At 35.3% G+C, this 25,934-nt stretch overlaps 2 protein-coding genes across 2 annotated transcripts in view; one reads left to right on the forward strand and one right to left on the reverse strand.

Moving 5' to 3' along the window:
- Positions 1-25,934, reverse strand: part of CCDC146 (coiled-coil domain containing 146) — a 60,452-nt gene that overhangs the window by 29,233 nt on the left and 5,285 nt on the right. Inside the window, exons 2-3 of the mRNA XM_041405507.1 lie at positions 6,373-6,455; positions 1,534-1,740 (exon numbers count right to left, since the gene is read on the reverse strand). Coding sequence (XP_041261441.1) covers positions 1,534-1,740; positions 6,373-6,455 — 290 coding nt within the window. The remainder of the gene's footprint in view (positions 1-1,533; positions 1,741-6,372; positions 6,456-25,934) is intronic.
- Positions 16,760-23,728, forward strand: FGL2 (fibrinogen like 2). Its single transcript, XM_041405508.1, has 2 exons — positions 16,760-17,422; positions 20,615-23,728. Exons 1-2 carry the CDS (start codon positions 16,810-16,812, stop codon positions 21,319-21,321), a joined length of 1,320 nt encoding a protein of 439 aa, XP_041261442.1. The 5' UTR covers positions 16,760-16,809; the 3' UTR covers positions 21,322-23,728.

Consider the following 25,934-nt stretch of genomic DNA (forward strand, 5'->3'; position numbering starts at 1 on the left):
AGAAGTTCAAAGGAATAGGGGTCAACTGAGGATTCCCAAACACAGAGGACTGTATTTGGCTCATGAAATCCCCACATACAAGAGGCTGGGGCTGCACTTTTGGTCTCCATTAGATAATGCACCTCACAGACCTCTGGTGTGACTGTACAGCTGGGTTCGATCCCGGGCAATACGTAAGACATAAGTTTCTTACTACAAGGAAGGAATATTTTTTACAGCATGACTGACCCAAAAAGTGGATTTTTAATCTGCAAAGTATTCAGTTCACATATAAAAATTAATCCAGTAAATGTGCCAGGATAATTGAAATAATGCCTACACTGCATTTTGTATAGAATACAGTACTCATTTTCACTGGAGGTAGAAAGTAGAGAATGGGAAAATATTACCTAAACATATAAATCCTCATAATTTTTTTGGAAATTGATGCAAAATCAGAGAAAAATGTTCAAAAGATATGAGGACAAATGGTTAAAAAGCATGGTACTTCTGAAGATCTCATTTCTGGACTGCTTGGAAATTGCAATAAATTCTGTATTTAATAATTATTTCAGGAAATTTCATGTTTCTTAGTTATCTCATAGCAAATGATTTTTTCCAGATGCTTTCCATGTCTCTTTCCCACTCCCAGTTTGCTTCGTTTTCTTAGTTTCTTAGAGCAAATACTTGGCTCTAAAAAACCAAAAAAAAAAAAAAGAAGAAAGAATCCCAGAAAAACCTACTCCATGCAGTATGTACAGTGTTCCTGATTTCCTTGAAGAATAATAATCTTAACTGCTGAGATGCTGATATTGCCTGTTTGTATACACACCTACAACACTACAGCTGGATTGAAGATGGGTAAAAATAGCAAGTCCCCCATAAAATAAAAATCTGATTTCATCTGCCTAGGTGCATTATTTTTACAACTGCAATACTTCTGCTTGTAATTTTACTACAAAGTATGCAGATAATTGAAATGTATACAACGTTAAGATAATTCTGGACTGTTTCCCTTATATAGAAATGTTAAGATTTCACTCCTTTCACAGCAAATTTATTATTTTTCTGACATTAGAATATGCAAGTACTTCTTCCCCTTTGAATACCTGAATACAAAAACTTGAATACACCACGCTCCTGATGTTAAAAATAGCATTGGGTCTATTTATGACATTGTTCCATAAAATCCAAGCCAACAGGTCTCTGAGACACTTTAAACATTTGTATTGAAGGTGTTCTAGACTAGAATTACTCATGTTAATTTTCCCTACCTAAATATTATTCATCCAATGCAGTACATTTTAAACAGCATTTTAAAGAACCCCTTCTAACCCTGTTCAAAATTTACAATTATCTACAAATCTGACCATGGTAAATTTATTCATCACTGACACATTGCTGCAACTGGGAAAAGTTTGTGGCCGTTCATTTAACAACAGCCATCAAGAAATGTGTCCATGTAAAATGTAAAGGAGACTGATTTTAATTCTATTTATCCTCTTTTTACATTATCTATGATAAAGTGAGCATCATTTGACCACTTTCACCTACCATTCTATCTTCAACCGATTTTCATACACTCTTCCTTTAGTAGCACTGTATTCGCTTCGGCAGCTGAAAATTTGTTGCCTTATTTGGAAACCTTCACTGGAAGCTTCTTCAGGGAGCTGTTCTGCTTTTTCCAGTTCACACTGCTGTTCCAGTTCTGCACTCAGGCGTTCGGCTTCCTGCGACAGCTGCGTCTCAGATTCCTGTAAACTGCATTAAATAGACTCATTTAGAACTAGTCAATGTGAAGCACAAGCTTTGTGTTTATACTTCTTTACATACCTATAATATTTAATTGAAGGTTTTCAAGATGAGATGGAATTAAGATCTGTATAATCTTGCCTGACCTGGTTGACCCTGCCTTGGGCAGGAGGCTGGACCTCCTGAATTCTGTTCAAGCCCAAATCATCCTATGATGCCATGAGAGCAGTGGAATCTGGTCTCTGGGGTTTTTCTGCATACCTACAGTTGGAGTGAGATTCATCTCATCTAATTTTAACCAGATGACAGACTGTTACTTGGTCAAATTTATTTGTCTAACACTTCCTGGACAAAAATGAAAAGACAGGGAATCCATTTTATCCTAAGAAGTGCCAAAGGCTAGACCTGATCCAGTGTGGAGACCTATAATAGTGAAGTATCCACCAGGACAAGGTCCAGTCCGGACTATATGACAACTTTAGATTCTTAATAAACAGTGGGACATCTCCCCAGTGATGAATTACATCTTGCTACTATTGTAGTGCTACCAAGACCTGAAATAACTCATGTAATGATACAAAAGCTAAAAATACATTTGTGGACATCTGTGGAAGCTTATTATAATTACTGTAGATCAATGATCTGCTTTGTATCACCAGACTAGCTCCACAGAAACAACAAACTACCTCCTGTCAGTGTCTGGAGACTGGTATTCAAAATATCCTTAAAAACTTGTGTGGTGATAGCTGAAAAACATCCTAAAGGCTGTTAGTAAAATACATTGATTATTATGGAAAACTCTAAAAGGGAACAACAGTATGACAATTCATATACAATATGTGCACTACACATAAATCTATGTTTTATGCTACAGAAATATTGTGTGCGCCTCTTCAATATTACTACATTATGACTGTTATATAATGGTCTACTAAAATTAGTCACAAATTATGAGGAAGAATAAAGAACTCTATCACTTTCCTTTTACTAATGAAAAATACAGGGCAATTTTTTTCTTAACAAACGAACTTAGATTTTCCCATATTGAGAAACTCTAGGCATAAATTTTGGCTCAAATTTGACATTTATGGCTTAAACAGAAAACAAAATTACATATAATACCAAAGAATAGAGTTGAGATGGTAAAATGATGATAAAAATACAAAATATAAAACTGACAATACTGCACAAACACATTTGAAATAATATAGCAGCAAAAGTTTTGATTCATGCAACATTTCTCCCCAGATAAGCACTTCCTTTTTCTAAACTAGAAAATAAGAAAACCACAGAATTCAACAGAAAAGAGTGTGCCTTCATAATGAACAAATAATTTCATGTGTTTACACATATATGTTAAGCAAAAAATAAACAGACATATTGACACTGGGTTCTATATGATATTTAAATCTTCTTTAAATCTAACAGAATGCATGCAGATGTGGGAGAAAATATAATTGGTTGTAGTAATACACAATTTCAAACACAATTCTTTCATAACATATACACTTTACATAAAGTTACATAAACATGTAAGTGAATTAATGAAAACAACATTTTGAGTATTTATTCTTTCAAGATAATAAAAAAAAGAAAAACAGAAGCAAGAACTGAGTGTTGAATTTAGATTTTGCTCCCTACAGATGCCATCAGTATTTTTTTCATGTGTTGATTTAAATTTAATTGAAGACAATGAAGAAATAACTGCACATCTACACAGTGTATTCATACAGAGTCTCATGACTGCAAAAGTAAGTTTGTGCAGTCTGATGTGGCAGCTTTTGAATTTGTGAAATAATTAGCAATTTAGCAGAGGCTTAAGAAAATAAGATTCCCAGTCTTCTAATGAATCTTCATTATTATCTGAGTATCTTTCTGTTCAGGTTACCAGAATACTCATACTAGGTTCCTAAATTGAGATAATATAAGTAAAATCTACAACTAAGCCACATAACTGAGTGACTAAAAAGGTTTTCAGGGGCCAAATACAAGATTAGATACTTCAATATTTTACTACAAAGTGGATGGGTGAGACAGTACCACAATGGGATGACAGCCTATTCTCAGCAATCATAAATTCAAAACCACTTAAGACTTTGAAGAAAAGTATGAAAGATGTTATCTGCCAGGTGACAAACTTCAGCTTTTAGAAATGCCAAATTGTGCCAAACTGAAAGCAAGAAATAAATTTGCCACTAAACAGAGGACTGCACTATACACTTATAGCTCTGTGTACATTGGCAACGGCCTTGGAAACTACCTGCACACAGAGTAATTGAGTTCAAGATATGAGACAAATTTGTATTGTATATCAGAGAGATCAGTTGCAATAGTTTGGTACAGCTGTCACAGGGAACTGTGCTGCTTAAGATGTATAAGGCTTTCTCCTTGAGATTTTTATATGCTAATAAAGGAAGGAAAAAAACACATAGAGCTTGAAAACCTCATCCTGTGTCATTTGTCTTAGCATGGCATTGCAACAACACTAGAACAGATGGGCATTAATTAGGAAAGGGATTGAATTCACCTGTAATATGTGAAAAAATAAGTTCTTGATCCACACACACATACTGCACTTACCACCAGGACAGTCCTTACAGCTGGTGGAGAAAACCAGACCATAGTAGATGTCTGAATAAGGAGGAAGTGTGTGGTCCCCATTTCTTTCTATAGAGTGTTAAGGGATCGTTGGTACCTTGTTCAGATGAGGTTGTCTACTGATGTTAAAATATGGACAATTGAATCCTAATTTTGATGCCTGAATCCCAGTTTTGATGTCCTTAAAGTATACTGGAAATCATGATAGATTTTTGGTAATTGATTTCCATTGCTTCCTTTTAGCAGTAGGAGAAATTTATTTGTGAGAATCAGTGCTTGCTCACACATTGATGTTCTGCCGTGACACATAACTACTTCTAATACAGAATGGGACATCAAGATGCCTGATCCAATTTCTTACAAAAGCACGGCCATTTCATACTCCTGTAAGAATGATGGAAAGAATGAGAGATATAATCTACCATCTAACATTTTCATGCTTTCATTCTTTTAAGGGTAGTATTAAGTGTGACAGGAAGGACAGCTGAGTCCTGTTTACACTCAGGCCCTATTCCATTTGCTATACACACAAAGGGATTGCCTTTACATGAATGAACGTCCCATATAAAAGAATACTGTATAAATACATAAAACATGTAGGAATATGTTTGTATTTTTCCAATGAAAGACTGTTTTCAAACTAACACTGGCTGAAAATCAACTAATTAGCAGCTACTGGTTTCTGATTCAGCTCAGTGAACACCGGTGTGGTAGACACTGTCTCTATCAATTAATCCAAACACCACAAAATATGTTTAGATATGAGCAGTTAGAAAAATCTTCTTGTATTTTCTAGGAATCTGAACTGGTTTAGTAGTGCTGTTTTTAACTTTGCTTCTCAGAAAGATTTGCTATCTGTCTCAGTAATCTGAAATAAAGTCAGATGATGTTTCACAGAGTCAGAACCATATCCCAACTCCCCATTTTATTAAGACAAAACCAGAAGGCTCAGCTATCCTCAAGAAAAACTGTTATTTTAGTATTTTGAGAACCCTTTTTCAAATTACTTTACATAACTTTGCACTTGTTGCTATTCAGACTGCCAGGAGGCACAGCAAATCCCAGCACCATCCAAATAAGCAAGTATAACCCGAATTAGTTTTAGAATGCTGAAATTAGGCTTTAGTTTAATGGCAGAATTGCCATAACGTTTTTAATTTGGACTGCCAGTGAAAGTGGGATAAAAAATATTGCTAATACAGTGGATACTATGGTATGCATTACAAGAATGTGACAGGAATATAATGATGCTGATTTTACTGATAATTACAAGTATACTGTAAGTAGTATAAAATTATTATTAAGAAATACTAATGTGATATTGCAGTATTTTTAGTAGGACTGCTGTGTTCTGGGACACACTGTTCACCTGGTACAGCTGTAGTATTGTGTTCCCTTTTGTCCCTCTGTCTCTCTCCTTCCACTCACACATGCCCTGCCCAAGCCTGGCGTCAGGCTATGAGCATGACCTCTGCTCTCTCCTCCAGCAAGGACTGGTGCAGGGCAAGCTCACAACTAATACCCTTATTTCCAAATTTCATTTCACTTCAAAGCTTAGGCTTCTGATCAAAATCTATTGGCAGTCCTGTCTAACATGACTGTCAGTATTCTCAGAGGGTAAAATTCACACCTATTTAGGAGTGACAGTTTAATTTTCCTTCTTAGAAATGAGCCTTTAGCTTCTTCAGTTGCTTTCTACGATGTCAGCTCAGTAGGTCAGTCTTTTCATGTATTACAATTCTGGCTATAGGATTGTCAAATACATATTTATTTTAAACTTGCAAATTGTCTGTACACCCATTCTCAATATTATTATGTTTGTATTAGAAACAAAGATGTGTTTCAAACAAGTAATTAAGTATCCCAAATTAACTTGGAAGTTCCTATTAAATAACAGTGGTTTTCAACCTTGTGTTCTGGCTTCCTGTTTATGAACTATAACTGTAAGAAAGCCTTAAATGATAATCAGGCTTCAGCATGAGCAGAAAGTACTTTAAAAATATAATGCTTTGGCTACTGAAAGTCTGAAAAGGAATATTATACCTTAACACAGCCTCATGCAGCAGGGTGTACTGTTCCTTCAGCTCAGCTACTCTGGTGTCTGTGATTTTTCCAGCAGAAAATAGCTATGGAAGGCAAACAGACAGTTATGAAATCTCCTAAGCACTAATACTTTCATTCTGCTGCAACTTTTTATAACTGTAATTGGCAGCCTTTCAGTTTATACAGACTTTGGTAACATAACAAATTAAATACACCACCAAATCAAATAAACAGACAAAAAAAAGAGCTTATTTTCATAAAAATTCAAGGCATAAATGTAATAACATAAAGAGTGTTTCTATCACAACTACAGTGCTACCTGCACTGTACCATTTCTTCTCTGACTTTCTGTCTGTATTAATATTTCATGATAATTCTGTTTTGACTTTGAACTCAGGCTCTAAGTAACCTCTTTTCATTGCTTAACTGGTTCAGTTTTGGTATAAACTCACTGGCCCACGCAAGCAAAACTGAGGCTTAAAGTGTCTCTGCAGGCAATAGGGTTGTAAAAAATGTAGGAGCTAGGCTAAAACTGGATTATCCCCAGGCAACAGAAGACATTACCTGTGCAGATCTTCAGCAAACACCAAGATCAAACAGGTCTTTTAAATACCTCCAGAGATAGTGACTCAAACTCTTCCTTGAGCAGTCTTTCCAATACTTGACAAGGCTTTCAGTGAAGAAATGTTTCCAAATGGAATCCAATCTAAACTCCCCCTGGTGCAACTTGAGGCCACTGGCAGAAGACACTGATCTCATGGCTACACCTCCTTTCAGGTAGCTCTAGAGAGCAGTAAGTTCTGCTCTGAGCCCCCTTTTCTTCAGGCTGAACACCCCCAGCTCCCTCAGCTGTTCCTCATCAGACTTGTGCTCCAGACCCTTCCCCAGCTCTGTTGCCCTTCTCTGGTTCCTAATAGAGTCTCTGGACTCTCTCCAGCCCCTCAATGTCCTTCTTGTAGTGAGGGGCTCAAAACTGAGCATGGGATTTGAGGTGTGTCCTCACCAGCGCAGAGTGCAGCAGGACAATCATTGCCCTGGTCCTGCTGGCCACACTATTCCTGGGTGATAGTGCTTTAAAAAACCTTTCTGATATTGCTTTAGAAAACCTGTCTTCCCCTCCTTTGGTCACAAATAAGGAGAACCAGTTTAAATCCAATTAAAAATGTAAGCTGATCCACCTCTATCAAAGTCCATGGCTCGCCTTGTGGGGCAGCAAGTCAAACCTGCAATTTCTATGGGACCCTGCCAAGAAATGTGATTATGTAGATCTCCTGAAATAAGAAGTGAAATTACTACAGCACCAAGAAAATCCCAGCAGTTATAATTCAACCTTCAGAATATTCAGAGGAATCCATTTAGAACTAATGGCCAAGAAGCAGAATACAAGTCAATGTGTCAAAGGAAGCATATATTTTCTTAATAATTGTTCAAGTTTTTTTTATTTATTAAGATCTGTTTCAAAATATTTCATGGTAGCAAAGACAATCTTTGCTCCCTGAGACCCCCAGAATAGAAGGTTTGCCTTTCATTTGTTTGCATGAGATTGAAGATAAGCAGCTCTCAAATATTTATTTTGGCATTCTGTATGATCAAAGATACTGTTCACTTAAGTTCAAAATACTATCTAGGTCTTCTGTGAGAAAGAAAATATTTCCCTTTCTCAACCCATTTATTTCTTAGCCTCATACATAGATATAGTTGTGTGGTACCTCACTAATGCGCTTTCTCCACACTCCTCTGATCTGTACCTGTGAATTACAGGTTTTTGTACTGCTTAGGTTCTCACTGCAGATCTACACCATGTTTGACAATGCTTCCACAGAAATAAACTTGCTTGTCCTGGAGGCTGTTTTCTTCTTTATGTCCATAAACTTACAGATTCCACGCCTAATTTCTCAGTTCAGCTCAGAGCTAAGAGCTCTCTTTCAAGGAGGTTGGTCCTATGCAGTGTGAAGACTTGTACATTGAGCACTACACAGGACAGGCTGCATGGATGGCATACCAGTATGTCAAAGGCAGTGAGACTTCCTGGAAAGTTTCATCACCAGGTAGTTCCCATTACCACAGTGGTTTTGGGAGAGCTGTCAAAGAGACAGCACTGGGCTACCCTGGTCCCAGGATTTGTTATTAAAGTCTGGTATACTGTTTTCTCCAAGATTCTTGTGAAGGCACAAGGGAAAGAGGCAACTGTTTGAGGAGAAGAAATATTTTGTGGAAGAAGGGAGCAAATGTAATTACACTCCAGAAAAATTGTATTAATTGTGATGATAAAACCAGACAAGAGATGATGCCCCTGATATAAAGATATATAATTCTTTCAAGATGGCCTCTCCCACATTAATGATAAAATAACGAACAGTATTTATGCACTCACAGTTCATTTTATTGTTCAGAAGCTCTCACATTGCTGGGATAGGTGAAATGTAGGTCTCCTCAGCATAACTATTTACATTGCTACACTGAAAAGTAAAAGAGCGAGTGAGAAGATGAAGAAGTGAGAAAAAAAGGGCTTCTAAATGACAACTGAGGAGGACTTTTTTTCAGTCCTGTGTTAACCATAATGCCCTTGTAAGAACTGTGGTAATTTTATTATACTGGTGATCTCAGATCTGGAGTCTGGAATATAGTTGGATAAATATTCTTGACTTGTTGAGTCTTCCAGTCCCATTCCATGTCAGTTGTACTTAACTGTATATTGCTTTTCTCAGATTTTCTTTCTCATTTTATAATGTACTGGGAGCCCATACCTTTTCAAACACACTCAACATTGATAGATCATCTGGATAAACCAGAATAATTTTTCCTTATCTAAATGCAGAATTACTGGAAAGTTGGATTAAGATTTGTCTTTTAACAAATGGTTGCCTGGCAACTTTCTGCTTTCCATTTCCCCGTACTCCCATAAATGCAATTACATGGAATTATGTGTCTTATTACTGGATTTACTTGAATCTTTTTCTTTTAATGTAAAATTTCTGTTATGTTTATTTTACCATATTAAGTTACCCTTAAATTGCCCTTGTGATTTTCTAACTTTGTTACAATTTTTTATATTGCTACGTGATTTGAAGTCTGGCTTTTCTACCAGAAAAAGAAAACAAAACAAAATATAACAAAGCAAAACCAAACCCAAACCCAAGTTCCAAAGCAATTTTTTTTCCTTCAGTCAGTGAAAAGTCCCAAAGTGCTGGCCAATTATGTCCTATTACAAAAAATGTGGAGGAAAATTTTGCAGAAAAGTTGAAAGGGAAGTATATATCCTTAATATTTTTCTAGCAGGAAAAGGTAGATATTCTGTCTCTGAGCAGGACTCATTCAAATATAGGAGTCCATGAGAAAAACAGAACATACTTATGCTCAAATAGTTGTTCTGTACACCTGAAAAACGTTGCTCTCTACAAGTCCATATTCACTTGCTAGCAACAGTTCCCCATCAGACCTGTCTTGAAAACCTCCTGATGAAAATTCCAAGAAAAGTGAGCACTATGGGAGGTTATACACTATCTGAAGGACCTCTTTTATATCCTTCCAGCTTGACTTTGGGCACACAAGCCCCTGGATCTAAGACCACAGTAGTTTCTCCAAGCTTGGAAGGTGGATAGAGATGTTTGTAAGAAAGAGAATATGTCAGAATAGGAACGGGAATTAAACCCACAGAAGGGTTTAATTTACCACCTGATAAATGAGGTACTCATCCATGTGATCAAAACTAGTGAAATCAGGCCTTAACTTGATCAACACCTCCTCACTCTGCATTAAGTGCAGTGGGCATTCTCCATTTTATCAGATTACATTCAACTCTTTCTGACAGTCAGCTCAAAACAATGCAGCAAGGAACTCATCTGAAATTCCAAAACAAGTTTTCTCTAACTGGAATATGATATAAATAAGAACTCTAGGCACATTTCCCATTCCAAATTTCAAGGCTCTTAAAGTTCTTTTGGGACTCTCCAGAAATTAATAAATTCAGCCAAATATTAAACATAAATAGATTATGGAATCTGAATATTGTTCTAATTCTTCACAGGTTTTTGATAAAAAAGCACACAAAACAAGCACAGAAGATAAAGTCACCACCAGAAATTACCACTTAACATCAATTACTTACAATCATTATTAAAGTGAAGCACTTGAGTCTTCTTAGGAAATACTCAATTTCAGCAGCGCCTACAGTCTCTGCATTTTGGAGAAATGATGTAGCTAACACATGTTTCTAATTATGTTTGCAGTTACTGCAAAACAACTAAAATGTATTCTAAGCTCAAGTGGAATAACAACGCTTTGCTTTTCTTCATGATAAGTTGTAGGTTTTGTAACTGTAACAAGATATTTTGACTACACAGTATAATTTTAACACAAAATTTCCAACATTTTTTATTCAGTTGCTATTTTAAATATCTGAAATGTTTAATCAAACAACTCTTTTGCCTCCTAATAGGAGACTAGAGAAAAATTTCAATGGATTAATATATTTTATAGTTTGTATACACTCAGGATTTCAGTATAGTATTAGCCCCTTGGCACATGGCTCTTCTGCCCAGTCTGTTTCATCAGGTTTGGAAGTTTCCTTCTGTGCTGTTTATTTGAAGAGCTTTTCTTACTTCTTTTCTATAATATTTAAAGGTTAAACATTAAGCAAAGAGAAAGGGTAAGTTCTCCTCTTTAAATAGAGAGCTCTGCCTCCTCTGTCAAAATCTTCATGAAGCTACACATTTTGGGCACAGCACACAGCTCAGGTGTGCCTCATTTGGAGGAGAAGGCAACGCCACCTTCTCAGGGGTTGTTTCAACATCGTAGCAGGGCAACAGGTACAAGCACACTGAACCCACGCTATGACTCTTGCACTCTGTCCATATTGCTGGATACCAGTCTCCACAGAAGCACAGGGCTAGGGATATCTGCAGGTGTTTGGCTTGCCTGTCTGGTATATCCACATTATCTGGGCAAAATCTTGAACCCATGATAACGCACTAAGGGAACTAGAGATTCCTACTCAAGTTCAGCCCACTGCTCGGAGCAAGTTCAAAACTTCTCACTAATTCTGAAGATCATGTCCTGGCTACTTCAAGATGAAGCATCCAAATATGAAGGAAAACCAATCAAAAGGTTGTGTTTGGAACCTATGGCAATCTTAAAAAAAGCCAAACACAGTCCAAGAAAATATAATATTTACGCTTTTTATTCAGTCATTGTTTGCATTTTTCAATACGTCTCAAATATTCATACACATATGGAAGACTAATACTTACAAAATTATAATTTCTCTACTCAACATTGCAGGCTTCAGCACATATTTCAAAGTATTTTAAAACAAGAAGACAAAAGTCACTAATTTAAGACTGTAAACACTTAGTTTGCAATAAATTGTAGTTATTGGTATGCAATTCTGCATTCCATTTTGGCGATTGGGAAACACTGAAAGCACACACAGAAATAGCTATACTGCAGATATTTAGAGAATGATATGCCTTGCTTAAGTCATTATTCTAGAGAAAGGTTATGATGATAGAAAGTAAAGAAAAATGCACTGAGGGTTTTAAATAAATACTGTAAGTGGAGTTTAAAAATAAGATCTCATCATTCTCACCTGAAACTACATACATTTATTACAGGAAATAGACTTTAGAATAAGTGTGGGAAGTCCATAGAGAAAGCCTATTTATTAGCTTTTCAAGTAGAAAAATATTTGTCACTGAGTTTCCTAAACATTTAATTTAGGTGACAAGCAACAACACTTGAAGTCATACACAGGTTATTGGTTGCACAAATGTAGTCAGGTGGAGTAATGGCACACACACAAATCATAAATACACTTATGTACAGTAGATACACTTACACCAAACTTCTACAATTTTATTTCTTTAATTACAGATGGATGAACCAGGCATCCTTTAATGAAAAATAAACTATTGAAGAGCCTCCTAAAACTAACAAATAATGACTAGGAAAAATAATATCCCAAATTCTTTCCCAAGGCATAGTTCAGAACAGTAGTTTTGTTGCCCAGTTCATGGGAAAAAGCAATCCCTACATGGAAAATATAAACATCAGACACAATCAAGATGGTACAGTGGGTGAGACTATGCTGCTGGCCAATTGAGGCTTGCATGGCTCAGAAAAGAGGGCATAGGAGACTGATAAGACAGGCATTTCAGGAAAGGACATAGCTTTCCTGCTGTCATCAAATTTCATTTGGTTACAAAGCTTGAAATCAGGATAGTAAGTAACCAGCACAGTCTTACACTTGCTGCTTTTATTGGAGCATGAATCAGAAAGGAATTTTTCTGAAAACACAAAGGAGGAAGGAACTTTTGTATTTGGTATATCATCACTCTGAAAGTGCATTTGGGTTTATTCTCTTTGTATATTGAACTAACTACAGCATCTTCCATGGTTACAGATACAGGAAATAGTCAGCAGTAAACTGTAGATTTTGAGCAGGCAGATCAGATGTCATGGGAGAAATAAAATTAATAAGAATATAGTTTTGTGGACCTCCTTCTTTACAAATATGGTCGTCATCTTAACAGAAGGAGTGATTTCCTTTGACCACATGAATTTTATGATGTGTATTATATTTACAGTTCTGAAATAAATATCATATCCACTGCTTACATGCTCTGTCAGTGGTGCCTTTCTGTCTGCTGCCAGAATTTATAAATAAAGCAATGAACAATTTAAGCAGGTAGGAAAGCCATGCAGCCACTAGTTCTATGTAATCTGTATCTGAACAAGAATATTTATAATAACAAATGGAATAGGACTGCCTTTCCTTTTGTGTTCTGATGTGTTCTCACAGACACATGAGGAAGTTGAATAGGTAGTCCCACAGTCCAGTGGACAACATAAGGACTGCTTGCATGAAGAACGATTACTGAGTTAAAAAAGAAAACAATTTAGTTAATCAGAAAGAATTCTAAATCAGAATTTCTTTCTAGTATGGACTTTTGGTATATATTCCACATTGTGGAAAAACCTGAAAATTAATCTAATTACTTGTCATTCTCTTTCTCAGTCAAAATGTATCACAGAACTGCTGAAGTCTACAAAGAATGTGAGAAATATTACTGAAGCAGTTGAATCTCAACACATTCTATCTGCCACCAAAATGGTTTGTATGAATGAGTTCCAATGTACTTCAGGTTTGTACATCCCAATAATTTGAACTGCTTAGACAAACCTGGATATTTTGCAGCAATTCTTCTGCAGGAGATGTTGACTCCCAGAACAAAGCCAGAAATCAAACAGATGCCAAGTTGTTGTGTTTTAAATTGCCACAGTCACTAGTTAAATTAACATCTGCCTACAGTCATAACTTTGTTGTTTTCTGCTTGACCTACATTCCATTATCTGCCAGAAAAAGAAAGAAAACCTTACTTTAAAAATTCATGGGAAATGGTTCATGCTGGTTTTGATAAACCTTGGATAAACAATCTCAGACAAGTCTAATAAAATGAAATATATCGCTTCTTTAACCTTGCAATCACTGTGAACTAATTAAAATCTTCTGTAGAATTTCAGAGTATCTTGAGGTGTCAGTTATTTTCTTTATCTTAAGGAAGATGTCTGTATGATAAAGATATCTCTTCAGTAGACAGGAAAAGAAAATTGATTCCTAATAAGTAGACTAAAAGAGATTAAAAGCTAAAAGAAAATTAGCGTTAAGTAAAAAGCAAAGACCTTAGCAGAAAAGTCTCAGTTACAGTCATTAGCTGTTATTCAGTTAGATGCTTTCATAGTTGGAAAAGATTGGCTTTTGGGGTTTGTGATTGCTTAACTAATTTAAAGTTTTTAGTATTATGCAGAACACTCTAGATCTAGAGAAACCCCATCTGGGAAGAAACTGTTTATAAACAAACAGCAGGTCTTAGTTTAAATTTGGTCCAATATTTCTGCCATTAAAATACTGCATCAGTATCTTACAGTTTTAAGACTACTCAGCGTCCTTCCTCTTTGCTGAAAAACTCAGATTTGAAACTTTGCTTAATTTATTCCAAGAAGGAAAAGAGACATGAAACATGAAAAAGGCTATGTCATGCTTTTTGGGTTCCTGAAGAAAGAAAAGAGATATGACAGATTGTTGGGAATGGACACTCCCTAAAGAACAGGAAGAAAGGCCAGTACATGAGTGCTCCATGTAGAAGCATACAGACTGGAGGAGAAATGGATCTTCTGGACTCCAGGCAGACTGGTGACAGCTTAGGAGCAGAACATCAGACCAAGAATGAAATCAGGAGCATAACAGAGCAACTCAAGATTACTGAAGTCTCGTCCAAAGCAGGAAGTAAATATCACAAAAAGAAGATATATATGGGACTAAGGAATGGATGTCTTAGAACAGCAATGCTGAAAAGCTCAGATTCCTCACCTTACTGTCTGAAGGGTTTTTTTTACATTTAGTATGGGGAAAAACTTCTGTCCTTCTAGATGTTACAAAATTCTAAAGATAGTTTGGGCTGTCAACGTAGCACAGTAATCACAAATCACAACAATATTTGTTATACATTTAAATATTTCAAGGCAAATCATAAAATGTGATCTATCAAGGATAATTATTATTTATTTTACAGATACAGAACAGTTTTTACAGTTCAAAGTCACAAAGCAGATAGCAGAGTTAATTGTAAACTGAACAAACAAGAATGTGGGAGGAATGTGGCTTCCCAAATAACAAGGATTTAAGAATTCTGTTTTATTTCTAAAGCCCCTCCAAAGAGGCTGGTATAGCTTTTCTCCATTTGACAGTAGCAGCGATACACAAGAAAAAGCCTTCAGAAATATCTGATTTTAGACTGATACAATGAAAAATTAGCGTCCTGTTAATCAAATAAAAAATTTAAAAAATTTACGTGCAAATTAAAATCATACATTTTATCTTTTACAAACATTTCAGTTTTGATAAAACCAAAGTGATGTCAGTATCTTACACCTGAATGGCAGGGGTGGCTTTCACCTCGTTGCTGGGGAACTACCATAATCTGACAGGGGGATATACAGTTTTGTCGCATAACTAAAAGAATCATGGCAGGTTCTGGGATGTTCATTTAGAATACAAGAAAGATACATTCATCTCATAGGAAAGTGCCTAAACTTTTGTCCTATGCAGGAATCTGAAGGAATATTTGCAGGGGTTAGACAAGTAGGGTTTTTTTTACCAAGCCTCCCTCCTGTACTATCAATATAAGCATGTGGTGTGTATAACAGCTGGTAACATTGCAGAGATCACGAACCTGTGGATTATGTGTGTGACTAATGTCTGCTTAATGTTTAATCTGTATTATGAGTAATTTCAAATTGGGTTTAGGGAAAGAAATGGTTCAGATTGGACTAATTAAACAAGAACTGGTGTAAATACCCTTTACTTACACAAGTTGACTCTTGACTGAGCTGTGAATGCATAAAGACATACCCATGTATCCTTGTTTTGAGGTACAAGGAAAATTACATAGATAATTAAAACTGTACAGGTATCACATGAGAATGGCAAAGGTGACTGTAGAATGAAAATGGCAGTTGTCACCTGGAGAAGTATTTCATTTGGAGCGATCAGTCATGTAAAGTATATGATTAACTCTGAAAGTTGATATCATGCACAATAAAAAGAAGAGCAAAACCTCAAACAGAAGAGAGTTCATCCCTAGGTCTCTGCCTCACTGTAGATTTAGAATTTGGGACAATAATCAGAACATCAGGATTTTCTTTGGGTTTCCTGTACAATTAGTCTAACAAGTAGGATCTGATGCATCAAAGGGGAAACTAGCTTAAATTCACTTCCCTTTATTTAAAAAGGCTCAATAAGAAGTACCCCAAATCAAATAATAGTGAATTTTAACTGTGATGTGCCATAGAGATTATGAATATTCCAAATAACTATTTTAAGGTGGGCTAGGTGAAATAGTAAGGAGAAAGTGCTGTTCATCCTCCTGAACATGTGACTGTATACTGAAAAATGTTTGGAACCAAAATTGTACATGTGTTTCAACATGTTTGGGGTTTTAAATAATTTATATTAATATATCTATTAAGTTAAAAAATAGGGAAAAGGGGACTGACTGTCAGTAAAGCTATTGCTGTGATAAACCTCAAACTGGGAAAAAGGCTGGTTTTCACTTTCTCTACCTGCTTTTTTTTTTTCCAAAAAAAAGAGAAAATCCATGTACAACAAGGAATTAAATTAAATGGCATAATTTACCAGCACACATGCATTTCATCATCTGGCTTACATACACTAGCTCTGAGTCAGAAATACTCACTGAAATGTGCTACTCTTGCAAGCACTACCTAACTTTGCTCTGCTATTAATCACTCGTGATGCAAGCACTCCCACCCATTTCTGAGAACAGTGTAGGCTGTCTGATAACTCACAGGCTTCAAGCTGCCCTTATAAAGTTGTTCCACTTCTGCATACTTCCTCATACTGCCAGTTTCTCGGTGAAGATGAAGCTCCTCATTTACATAGTCTTGCTGAAGTCAACTCTCCTTGCTTTGACAAATGTTTTTGCAGTTATTTTAGAAGAGGAAGAGAATGCTAAAGAAGCAAAACTTACTGAGACTTGTTCCATAAAGCTCAAAACTAATCAGAAATGTGATGAAGGAGAGGATTGTCCTTATCAGATAAATTTGCCTCCGATGACCATCCAGATACCCAAAGAATTCAAACTGCTGGAGAAGACTCTCAAAGAAGTGCAGACCCTTAAAGAATCAGTAAACAAGCTGAAAAAATGCTGCCAAGATTGCAAGCTGCAAGCAGATGACAACCAGGAAAGAGAGAGAAGTAATGAATTCCTGCTACCCAACGCTGCAGAAAACAGCGAAAGCCAAGATAACAGAGTACAGGAACTGCAAAGCAAAGTTAACAGAATGGCAACCAGCTTAAAAAATGCAAAGAGCCAGATTCAGACACTGCAGGGTCGTTTAGAGAAGCTGAGCCTCATAAACATGAACAATGTGGAACATTATGTTGACAGCAAAGTTGCAAATTTGACATTTGCTGTGAACAACCTGGATAACAAATGTTCTTCTAAGTGCCCAGCAATGCAAGCAAAACCTGGTATGTAATCTGTTAATTCTTACTGCCTGTATAAGCTTTCAGTGCATTTCACTAGTATTAGGTAAACAATTGAAAATATATTTTACACAAATAGCTGTGTTATTACATTCACAAGTATCTGCTCTTTTCGTGTTTATTTATACTCCTGTAAAACATTTCAGCAGCCACTAGAGGGTTACTGAGAGCTGCAGGTGTTCAGTCCCTCCTAGGACTGGACTTCATTTAGGGATTTGAAACATTAATTTTTAAAGGACAATTTTTTGCAATTTAATAAATAAACATGAACAATTAACTTTATTTTGCACCATAATACCCTTGTTTAGAGACATGAAACATCAGTGACCTACACATATTTTCTCCTTGGATGAAAAGGGTTAAATTTTCTCTAGGTGTGCTTAGAAAACTGCCATTTTAATTTTTCTCACTGCAAAACTGCAGATGCTCTGAAAAATGGGTGCAAGACATCATCAATCATCAGGTGAATCTAGCAAAACAATTTTTAATGGATAATAAAATAATTTTCTTATAACCACAGCAAACATCTGAATGGCTCAGCTACAAAAAGCTTACTAACAGCACTTCTCGACCGGGTAACACATGTATCATCATTTTAACACTAAACCCTTTGCATTAATTTAATATACAAGCACTATAAAACAGAAAACAGGTGTTATCACTTGAAAATACCACTTTTATTTTTTTTCATTTAATTCTTATAATAAAGGAATAGAACCAATGCTCTCTTTCTAATGTTTGTTGTTATTAAGTCAAGATTGAGTTATTTTCTCCTTGGATGAAAAGGGTTAAATTTTCTCTAGGTGTGCTTAGAAAACTGCCATTTTAATTTTTCTCACTGCAAAACTGCAGATGCTCTGAAAAATGGGTGCAAGACAACATCAATCATCAAGTGAATCTAGCAAAACACTTCATTTTTAATGGATAATAAAATAATTTTCTTATAACCACAGCAAACATCTGAATGGCTCAGCTACAAAAAGCTTACTAACAGCACTTCTCGACCGGGTAACACATGTATCATCATTTTAACACTAAACCCTTTGCATTAATTTAATATACAAGCACTATAAAACAGAAAACAGGTGTTATCACTTGAAAATACCACTTTTATTTTTTTTCATTTAATTCTTATAATAAAGGAATAGAACCAATGCTCTCTTTCTAATGTTTGTTGTTATTAAGTCAAGATTGAGGGGTTTTCTTAAAGTAATAACGTTTTTATATTACATATAGGAACCCTTGAAAACAAGAACTGTTCCCTAGATTGTCAGTGTATTCTACCACTTAGATATCAAACATAAGAAGATAAAGCTCTCAAGAGACAAAACAGAGAAAGAGCAGGCTGCCTTACAATCTTTAAGACTCTTGCTTTGCATCCAAGATTAAAAAAAAAATTGCCCTTCCATCTACACATATTGAAAATAGAAGGATCTGCAAGTGTACAGTGTATGTACAGCTGAAATTCTTGAAAGTGTTCTTCTTTGAAAAGAGCAAATAAGCAATATAAAGGTAATGCTCTTACAGTATCAGTAATCAAATCAGGTAAAAATCACTACAAATAAATTATGTCCATTCAGATACAAAACATCCACAAAAAGAATGAGTGATTTTTTTGTTATATTAATAATGAGCAATAAATCACATTCAAGTACAGTACTTCAAAACAGACTAAATAACAGACTAAATAAATTTTTGATATTCCTCATATTTACTGAAATGCTGGGTAGTGGTCAGGGCACATGATCATGTATATATTCCTTATATTTTACAGCAACATGCTAAAGGCATTTGTAGCAGCAATGAAAGATAGCAAGGAAAACAGCTACAACTTTTCCTATTCAGGAGCCATTCCTGCATCCACTGAAAGTAATACTAAAACTTTACTTAAATAGGAGTTGAATTGGATTATAGAAGCATTTTCTCTGAAATGTATATTCTCTGTTAATAACTGCTCTGAACTTTAGTCCACCAAAGATTTTACACAAAGTCCACTGAAATAAATGAGAGTTTATTGTGAATTTAGATTTGGCTTTAAAGCCTTTGACTCCTATATTTCATGGTTTCATAAATGTCCAGTTTTCTGGCAAACAAGAAGTCCTGAGTCTTACTCCCTTGCTGCAGCCTGAGATCACTTCTCCCTTTCAAGAAGTAGTTTATTTAAATTTTCTAGGAAAAATTACAACGGAATCTGAAAATGAAAATGCCTATACATTGAAATCTGCAATAGGAATGAAGATTAGGGTTTTGACTCTTAACTGAGAACTTCTGAGAGCTCTCCATATCTCTTAAGAATATGGAATTCTAATACCATGCTGTTGAACAGAATGAAATTTCTGGATGGTACTGTGGATCAAAAATGGATTTTCACTCTGAGGAAAAAGCCTGGGGGTATTCTTCTTGTGAATAAAACACATCACCCATTGGTGGGAAGAAGGTACTCTTAACAGTAGATGCTAACATTCTTCCTTCTGTAAACCCAGAGATGCCACGTACACAGGAAACCAACATCACCTTCATCTTTCTAGGACTCACTCAATTACAACAACAGATGTGGCAATTTTATTACTTTTTTCCTGCTTCCTAAAGTACAGTCAACATTAACACACAAAGCATTCCTAATGATGTTATGTTCTCTATCAAATGATGTTTATTTAACAATAGCCAGGTTAACATCATTCCCACATGGACAAAGCTCTTTCTCTGACATACTGCCAGATGGAGCTGTACATTTTAGGCAGGTTGTGAAGCTACACATTTAAATACAAAAAGCAGCAAGTGTGTAAATACAAAGCATTAGAAATATGGACTGAAGAAATCCGGTTGAATTTACATGAGATAATGAAAGGATAGAGTAGAGAAAAGGACAAAAAGGAAAGCAAATAATCAAAATGCCCTTATATTAGGCATTTTGATTAAAAAATGTAGTTCAGATGGGTTTTTTAAACAGGTATCTGATGCAGAGATCCTAGATGACGTCTGTTATAAAGTAAATCTGATGGAAAAGGTGTTTTTCTGATTTAAAAGGTGTTTTAAAACTGAAATTATTTCAACACTATTTGCAATGTAAAAGTCTCTCCAATGCAAGTTCTATATGCCATATCAGTCTGGGTAAAAATGTGTTACATTTTCTAATTGAAATTAAGTTTATTCTAACACTACTTGTTCTTTCACCAGTTATACAAATAATGCAGAGAGACTGTGCTGACCATTACACAGCAGGGAGAAGGAGTAATGGAATCTACAGGATTAGTCCTGATCCCAGAAATGAGAGCTTTGAAGTTTACTGTGACATGCAAACACAAGGAGGCGGCTGGACAGTGCTGCAACGGCGTCAGGATGGCAGCACTAACTTCAACAGAACCTGGAATGACTACAAACACGGCTTTGGAAACCTCAGCAGGGAGTTCTGGCTAGGCAATGACAAAATTCACCTCCTGACAAAGAGCCAGGAAATGCAACTGAGAATTGATCTCGAGGATTTCAATGGGATCAGAGAATATGCCAAATACGACCATTTCTACGTGGCCAACGAGTACCTCAAGTACCGTCTCAGCGTCCACGGCTACAGCGGCACAGCAGGAGATGCCCTGCACTACAGCAGGCACTACAACCACGACCAAAAGTTCTTCACAACCCCGGACAGGGACAATGACAGGTATCCCTCGGGAAACTGTGGTGCCTACTACAGCTCTGGCTGGTGGTTTGATGCCTGCTTGTCAGCCAATCTCAACGGCAAGTACTACCACAAGAAATACAAAGGCGTTCGCAACGGCATTTTCTGGGGTACGTGGCATGGTATTTCTGATGGTATTCCCACTGGATATAGGCAACCCTTTAAATCAGTAAAGATCATGATCAGACCCAAAAGTTTTGTGCAGTAATTCTACACATTTCTCTTAACTAGCTTGCATTGGATTGCACTCAAAATTGTACGTATTCAGTATTATGCTCAGAAATCAAGTATTCAGTTATGTTTGGCAAAAGATTGTTCTAGACAAAACAACATACTTCCACATAATATTATTAGAGACGGTTTAACCCATATCATGTATTAAAACCAGCATTAAAATACCTGAATAGTTATTGCTAAAACTTAACACCAGTTAGGTCTTGGTTTTGTTATGTAAATATTCTAAACATTGCTTTTGGTGCTTTTACTGACTGTGATATACCACGTTTTATGATTTAAAAATTTTATATTGTCTTCCACAAGTTGTGTCTGAATGAATACCTACATTTTAACCTGAAAATAATTCAGAGGTGTAACTAATATAAATTTGTCAACACTTTGAAAAAAACCTAGTTTCTCTAAAACACTGTTTTTACATCATCTATTCTTCATAACTTCAAAGGTATACCACAGCCACATCAATATAAATTAGGAAAAGTATTACAAATTATTTTTTAAGAATTAGAAAACAGAGGGCCACATGGTTTGCCCGAAGAGACAAAAAAAGGCTTTGAAGAAAAAAGAATAAGATGATTCTGCAAATTTCATCCCTTTATCAAAGATTTTGCAAAGTTCGTAGAAGAATTGAATAAAAAGCAAAGGAAATAATTATAAAATCATAGAATCATTTAGTTCATTGAGTCATTTAGATCATTGAGTCCAACTGTTAACACAGAACTGCCAAGTCCACACTAAGCCATGTCCCTTGGTGTCACATCTACACATGACGAGAACATGTATTGAACAACAACATTTTTGCTCTGTTTTGGTTCCTCCATTCAAGCTCAAGGTCCTATTTGTCATTTGTATGAGAAAGGAGCCATTATGTAGCTTATTGCACATTTATGCAGGCAGGCAGACAGGTAGGAGGAAGACACATCAATAAGAATCCCCCATATTCTTTGCATTAATGCCTCTAAATACATAAAAAGAGTTTCCAGTGCCATTTTGCTTTCTTCTGAATCCTTTAGGTAAGTTCAAATGTTACAAGATGCTCTTGTAGAGACTCAAGCTCTCATTCAAATATTTCTCAATCTAGATATCATTACACCCTAAAACTAAAAAAGAAATTATAAATGTTTTGTAACATAAGACTGTTCTCCCCATTTTTAGACTAAATGTTTTGTAGCCATAGAAACATAAAAACATACTGTCAGTTCTAAGCTAAAAAGAGAATATATGATCAAAGATCTTTTCTAAAATATAAAAAATTTTAAAAAAAAATCAAATTGTCAAATAGTGCAGGAATTGCAAATTAGAGATACAGTTATTAAATCTTGCATTGTAGATAGTGAGCACAAATTTGACTGCACATATTTAGACCATGTCTCTATAAAGATAGTGACCAACATTGAGTGAAGATGCAGCTTATCTTAGCAAGAGGCTATTCTACTAGCTTGCTTACACCAATCCTGAGATACAGAAAAACTACACTAAGACTCTATTTCTTTATCAATTAAGTGTGGTCATTGTTGGCATAGCTTTTTTGGTTAAAAGAGACATTAAAAAAAAAGAATACAAGTATACATTTGACCTAATACCTTATAAATATGATTGCTACTGTTTTTTTAAGATTACAACAAAACCATTATGGTTATAAGTAATGCAAATGAAGAACACTGGGATAGCTAAATTGTAAAATATTAATATATAGTTTAAAGAAGTAAATACTTTGAAGGATATTTCAAATGTAATTTGGTTTATTATATTTCAATTTTAAAGAGCAATAAAAAGTTTTAACTGCAAGATGTATCATCTTTGCTTGAGAATATGTTTTGAAGCTATAGAATATTTATTTTGGGATAAAAAATAATTGTCTAAACAAAACAAAAAAAAGCAACTGATGAAGTATTGGTTAGAAGAGTAAATATATAATTGCATATGATTATATTTAATAATTTTGCATGAGATGCACAATTTGCTCCTATTCATTATATGATAACTAGCTAAGTGTGACTTATGGTATCTACAAGATTCCACTTGAAAATGTCTCTTTAATACTGAGTTGGAAGGAGAGAAACTGTCCTTTTTAAATCTTGTTTAAAGGAAACTTTGTAAAACACAGAAATGTTAACAGAATAAGCAAATGTGACTAAAATCACCTGCAAAAGCTTTGTCTCATGTCTTTAAAAACAAAAAGCAAAAAAAGAAAAAGAAAGTGTAATGCTGTTACAGAAATCTGATTATTACCTGCCTGGAACTGTTGTAGCTGAATCTCTGTTATTGTGCACTAGTTTTACAAAGTGTAACTCCACCTACTTGTTGTAAACATTATTTGTTTTTTCTTTGTGTAATAAAATAAGAATGTCCCACTGTTAAAGCTGTACTGCTGTCATAGATGCACATAAGGACTATTAAAAATTAGATGAAATACTTTTATTGATTTTCTGTAAAAATTGAAGCAGTAAGAAAACACTGGTAGCCAACACAGATGACTGTGTGACATGCCAAGAGAGAAATTCCCAGTAATACAGTTCCTTAGAGATCTCATTTATGAACCTTCAGCTGCCAGATAATACCAAGGGCTGAAATCTCAGATATTTTTTGTAATTATTCATATTTTGGAATAGGAAAAAGTAATTGCCCAATGAAGAGTTTATACAACATCTATTTTTAACATGAAATAGGAGAAGCAAACCCTAATGTTTTGACCTTTCAGATCACATACAAGAGCCATCAAAGCATGTGAATACAAATACATACCCCAAATTAAATCATACGATTTTTTCTACAAAGAAAAAGCCCTTGATCTCTGCCTAAGGTTTAATAATTCAAAACATGTCTTTCCGTCTATGGAAAACATCTATGTAACACTGATTAGCATATGAAGACACTTGTGGTTTTAATCCTGATAATATTTAAATGGTGAATTTTAGTGGAAAACATTACTAACAGTGGGCTTGCTAGCGAAATTCCTATGGCTTGTTTCCAAAAGATAAAGGCACAAGCCCATCCGTTCAATGCAATCAGCCAAGCAAACTGTAATGTCTTGGCTGTCTACACATTGCTTAAACAAAACCAAACCAAAACTAAAAAAAAAACCAAAACTCAAACAAACCAGAGAAGAAATTCAACGAAGGTTTGAAAGCACTGATGCTTTTTCCTTCCCTTTTAAATGCAAATACCTGTTTCCTTAACTGTTCATTGAGAAAGACTGCAGTGAAACTTGGAGTGAGTTGAGAACAATATGTAGCTTGACAAATTGGTGGGGGGAAAAAATTACTTTTATGTGTTTACTTGGAAAATAACTTAAGATAGTTGCCAAACCCCACCCAGACCCCTGTTGACAAATTCAACCAAAATCAAACAAAAGTGCCAAATTTACCTAGCTTCTATGATTTACATGTCATGGAAAAACCAAAGCAGGAAGGATGCAACTTGAATATTCACAGAGAGAAAAAAAAAAAAGATAATATAATTAAATACTGGCCTACAAGGAAAGGAGATTTAAATATATTAAAATATTTTTAGATTTTGTGTTCTTTTTCTTTCAGGAAAAAAAGTTAAATGGTACTCATAGGCCTGAAGATATCCACATAAGTTTTAAAGAAAAATACTTGAGCAATACCATCAATAGGCCCTGCTAGATGCAAACATTTCCCATACTAAACCAATCTCTTTCATTCACTGCTTTAATTAATTTTTTATGGAATTAATAGTTCTTTTGCCAGAAGTTAATTTGGCTGTCACACTCAATGGTAACCAGAAACAGAGAACAATGTCTTCAGATGGTATGTCAAGTCCAACCTTCACACAAGTCATGAGAAATAGAAATTATGAAAGCAATGTTATTTTTAAAGTCCTCATTCATCAGCTTTTTCTGATCTCAGTAAAAGAGTAATCCATTTGGAAAATAATAATGGGAAAAAAGAACCCAAATTACCTGATTATGTTCATATAATCAAGACAAACTGGAAGTTTAAATCAGACTACATTTCAGCCATCATTTAAAATTACACTGTACAAAATAATAGTTGGCTTTACACACTTTTAAGCAATGACATGGAGTGAATGATTTTTATGGAAAAGCAGGATGCACTTTGAGAAAGAGAAATTCTCATGCCTTTCTTCAGACAGAGTACAAAAGCCTCTCCACTTCACTCTGCAGTTTAACCTCCATATGCTAAATCCAAACACAGGGATCCTTTCTCATGCAGACATTTAAGGCTATGTTCATTCAGGATTATTTGGACACAGGTGCTTTGAATAAGTAAACCAGGAATCCCCTTTTTAACATTTAAAGTAACCTCATGTGTGTAACAGATGATCCTCCACCACTGATGTTTTTATTGAATATATGATTGGTTCACATTGCTCTGGCTTCCTCATCATATGGTTGTGCTGACATACAATCCCAGGTAGACCCAATTTTTAGTACTAATTTGCGTTGTCTCAAATACACATTTTAGGTGAGAAAACAGGAAGAGATGGCTTTGGAAAACAATATAGCAATGTACTTGTCAAGTCTCATGAGTATCAGAAACAGCTGAGAAAAGGCCAAAATGCAAGAAGATGTTACAGTTAAAGGTTATTCTTTTTCCTGGT

This window comes from Onychostruthus taczanowskii, unplaced genomic scaffold (genome assembly GCF_017590055.1).
Source record: "Onychostruthus taczanowskii isolate IOZ18803 unplaced genomic scaffold, ASM1759005v1 scaffold23, whole genome shotgun sequence".
NCBI lineage: Eukaryota > Metazoa > Chordata > Aves > Passeriformes > Passeridae > Onychostruthus > Onychostruthus taczanowskii.

Bases quoted from the DNA above. Each gene is read 5' to 3' on its own strand.
- FGL2 (XM_041405508.1), top strand. From the start codon at position 16,810: ATGAAGCTCCTCATTTACATAGTCTTGCTGAAGTCAACTCTCCTTGCT. The intron at 17,423-20,614 runs GTATGTAATCTG...TTCTTTCACCAG, and splicing joins AGCAATGCAAGCAAAACCTG to TTATACAAATAATGCAGAGA.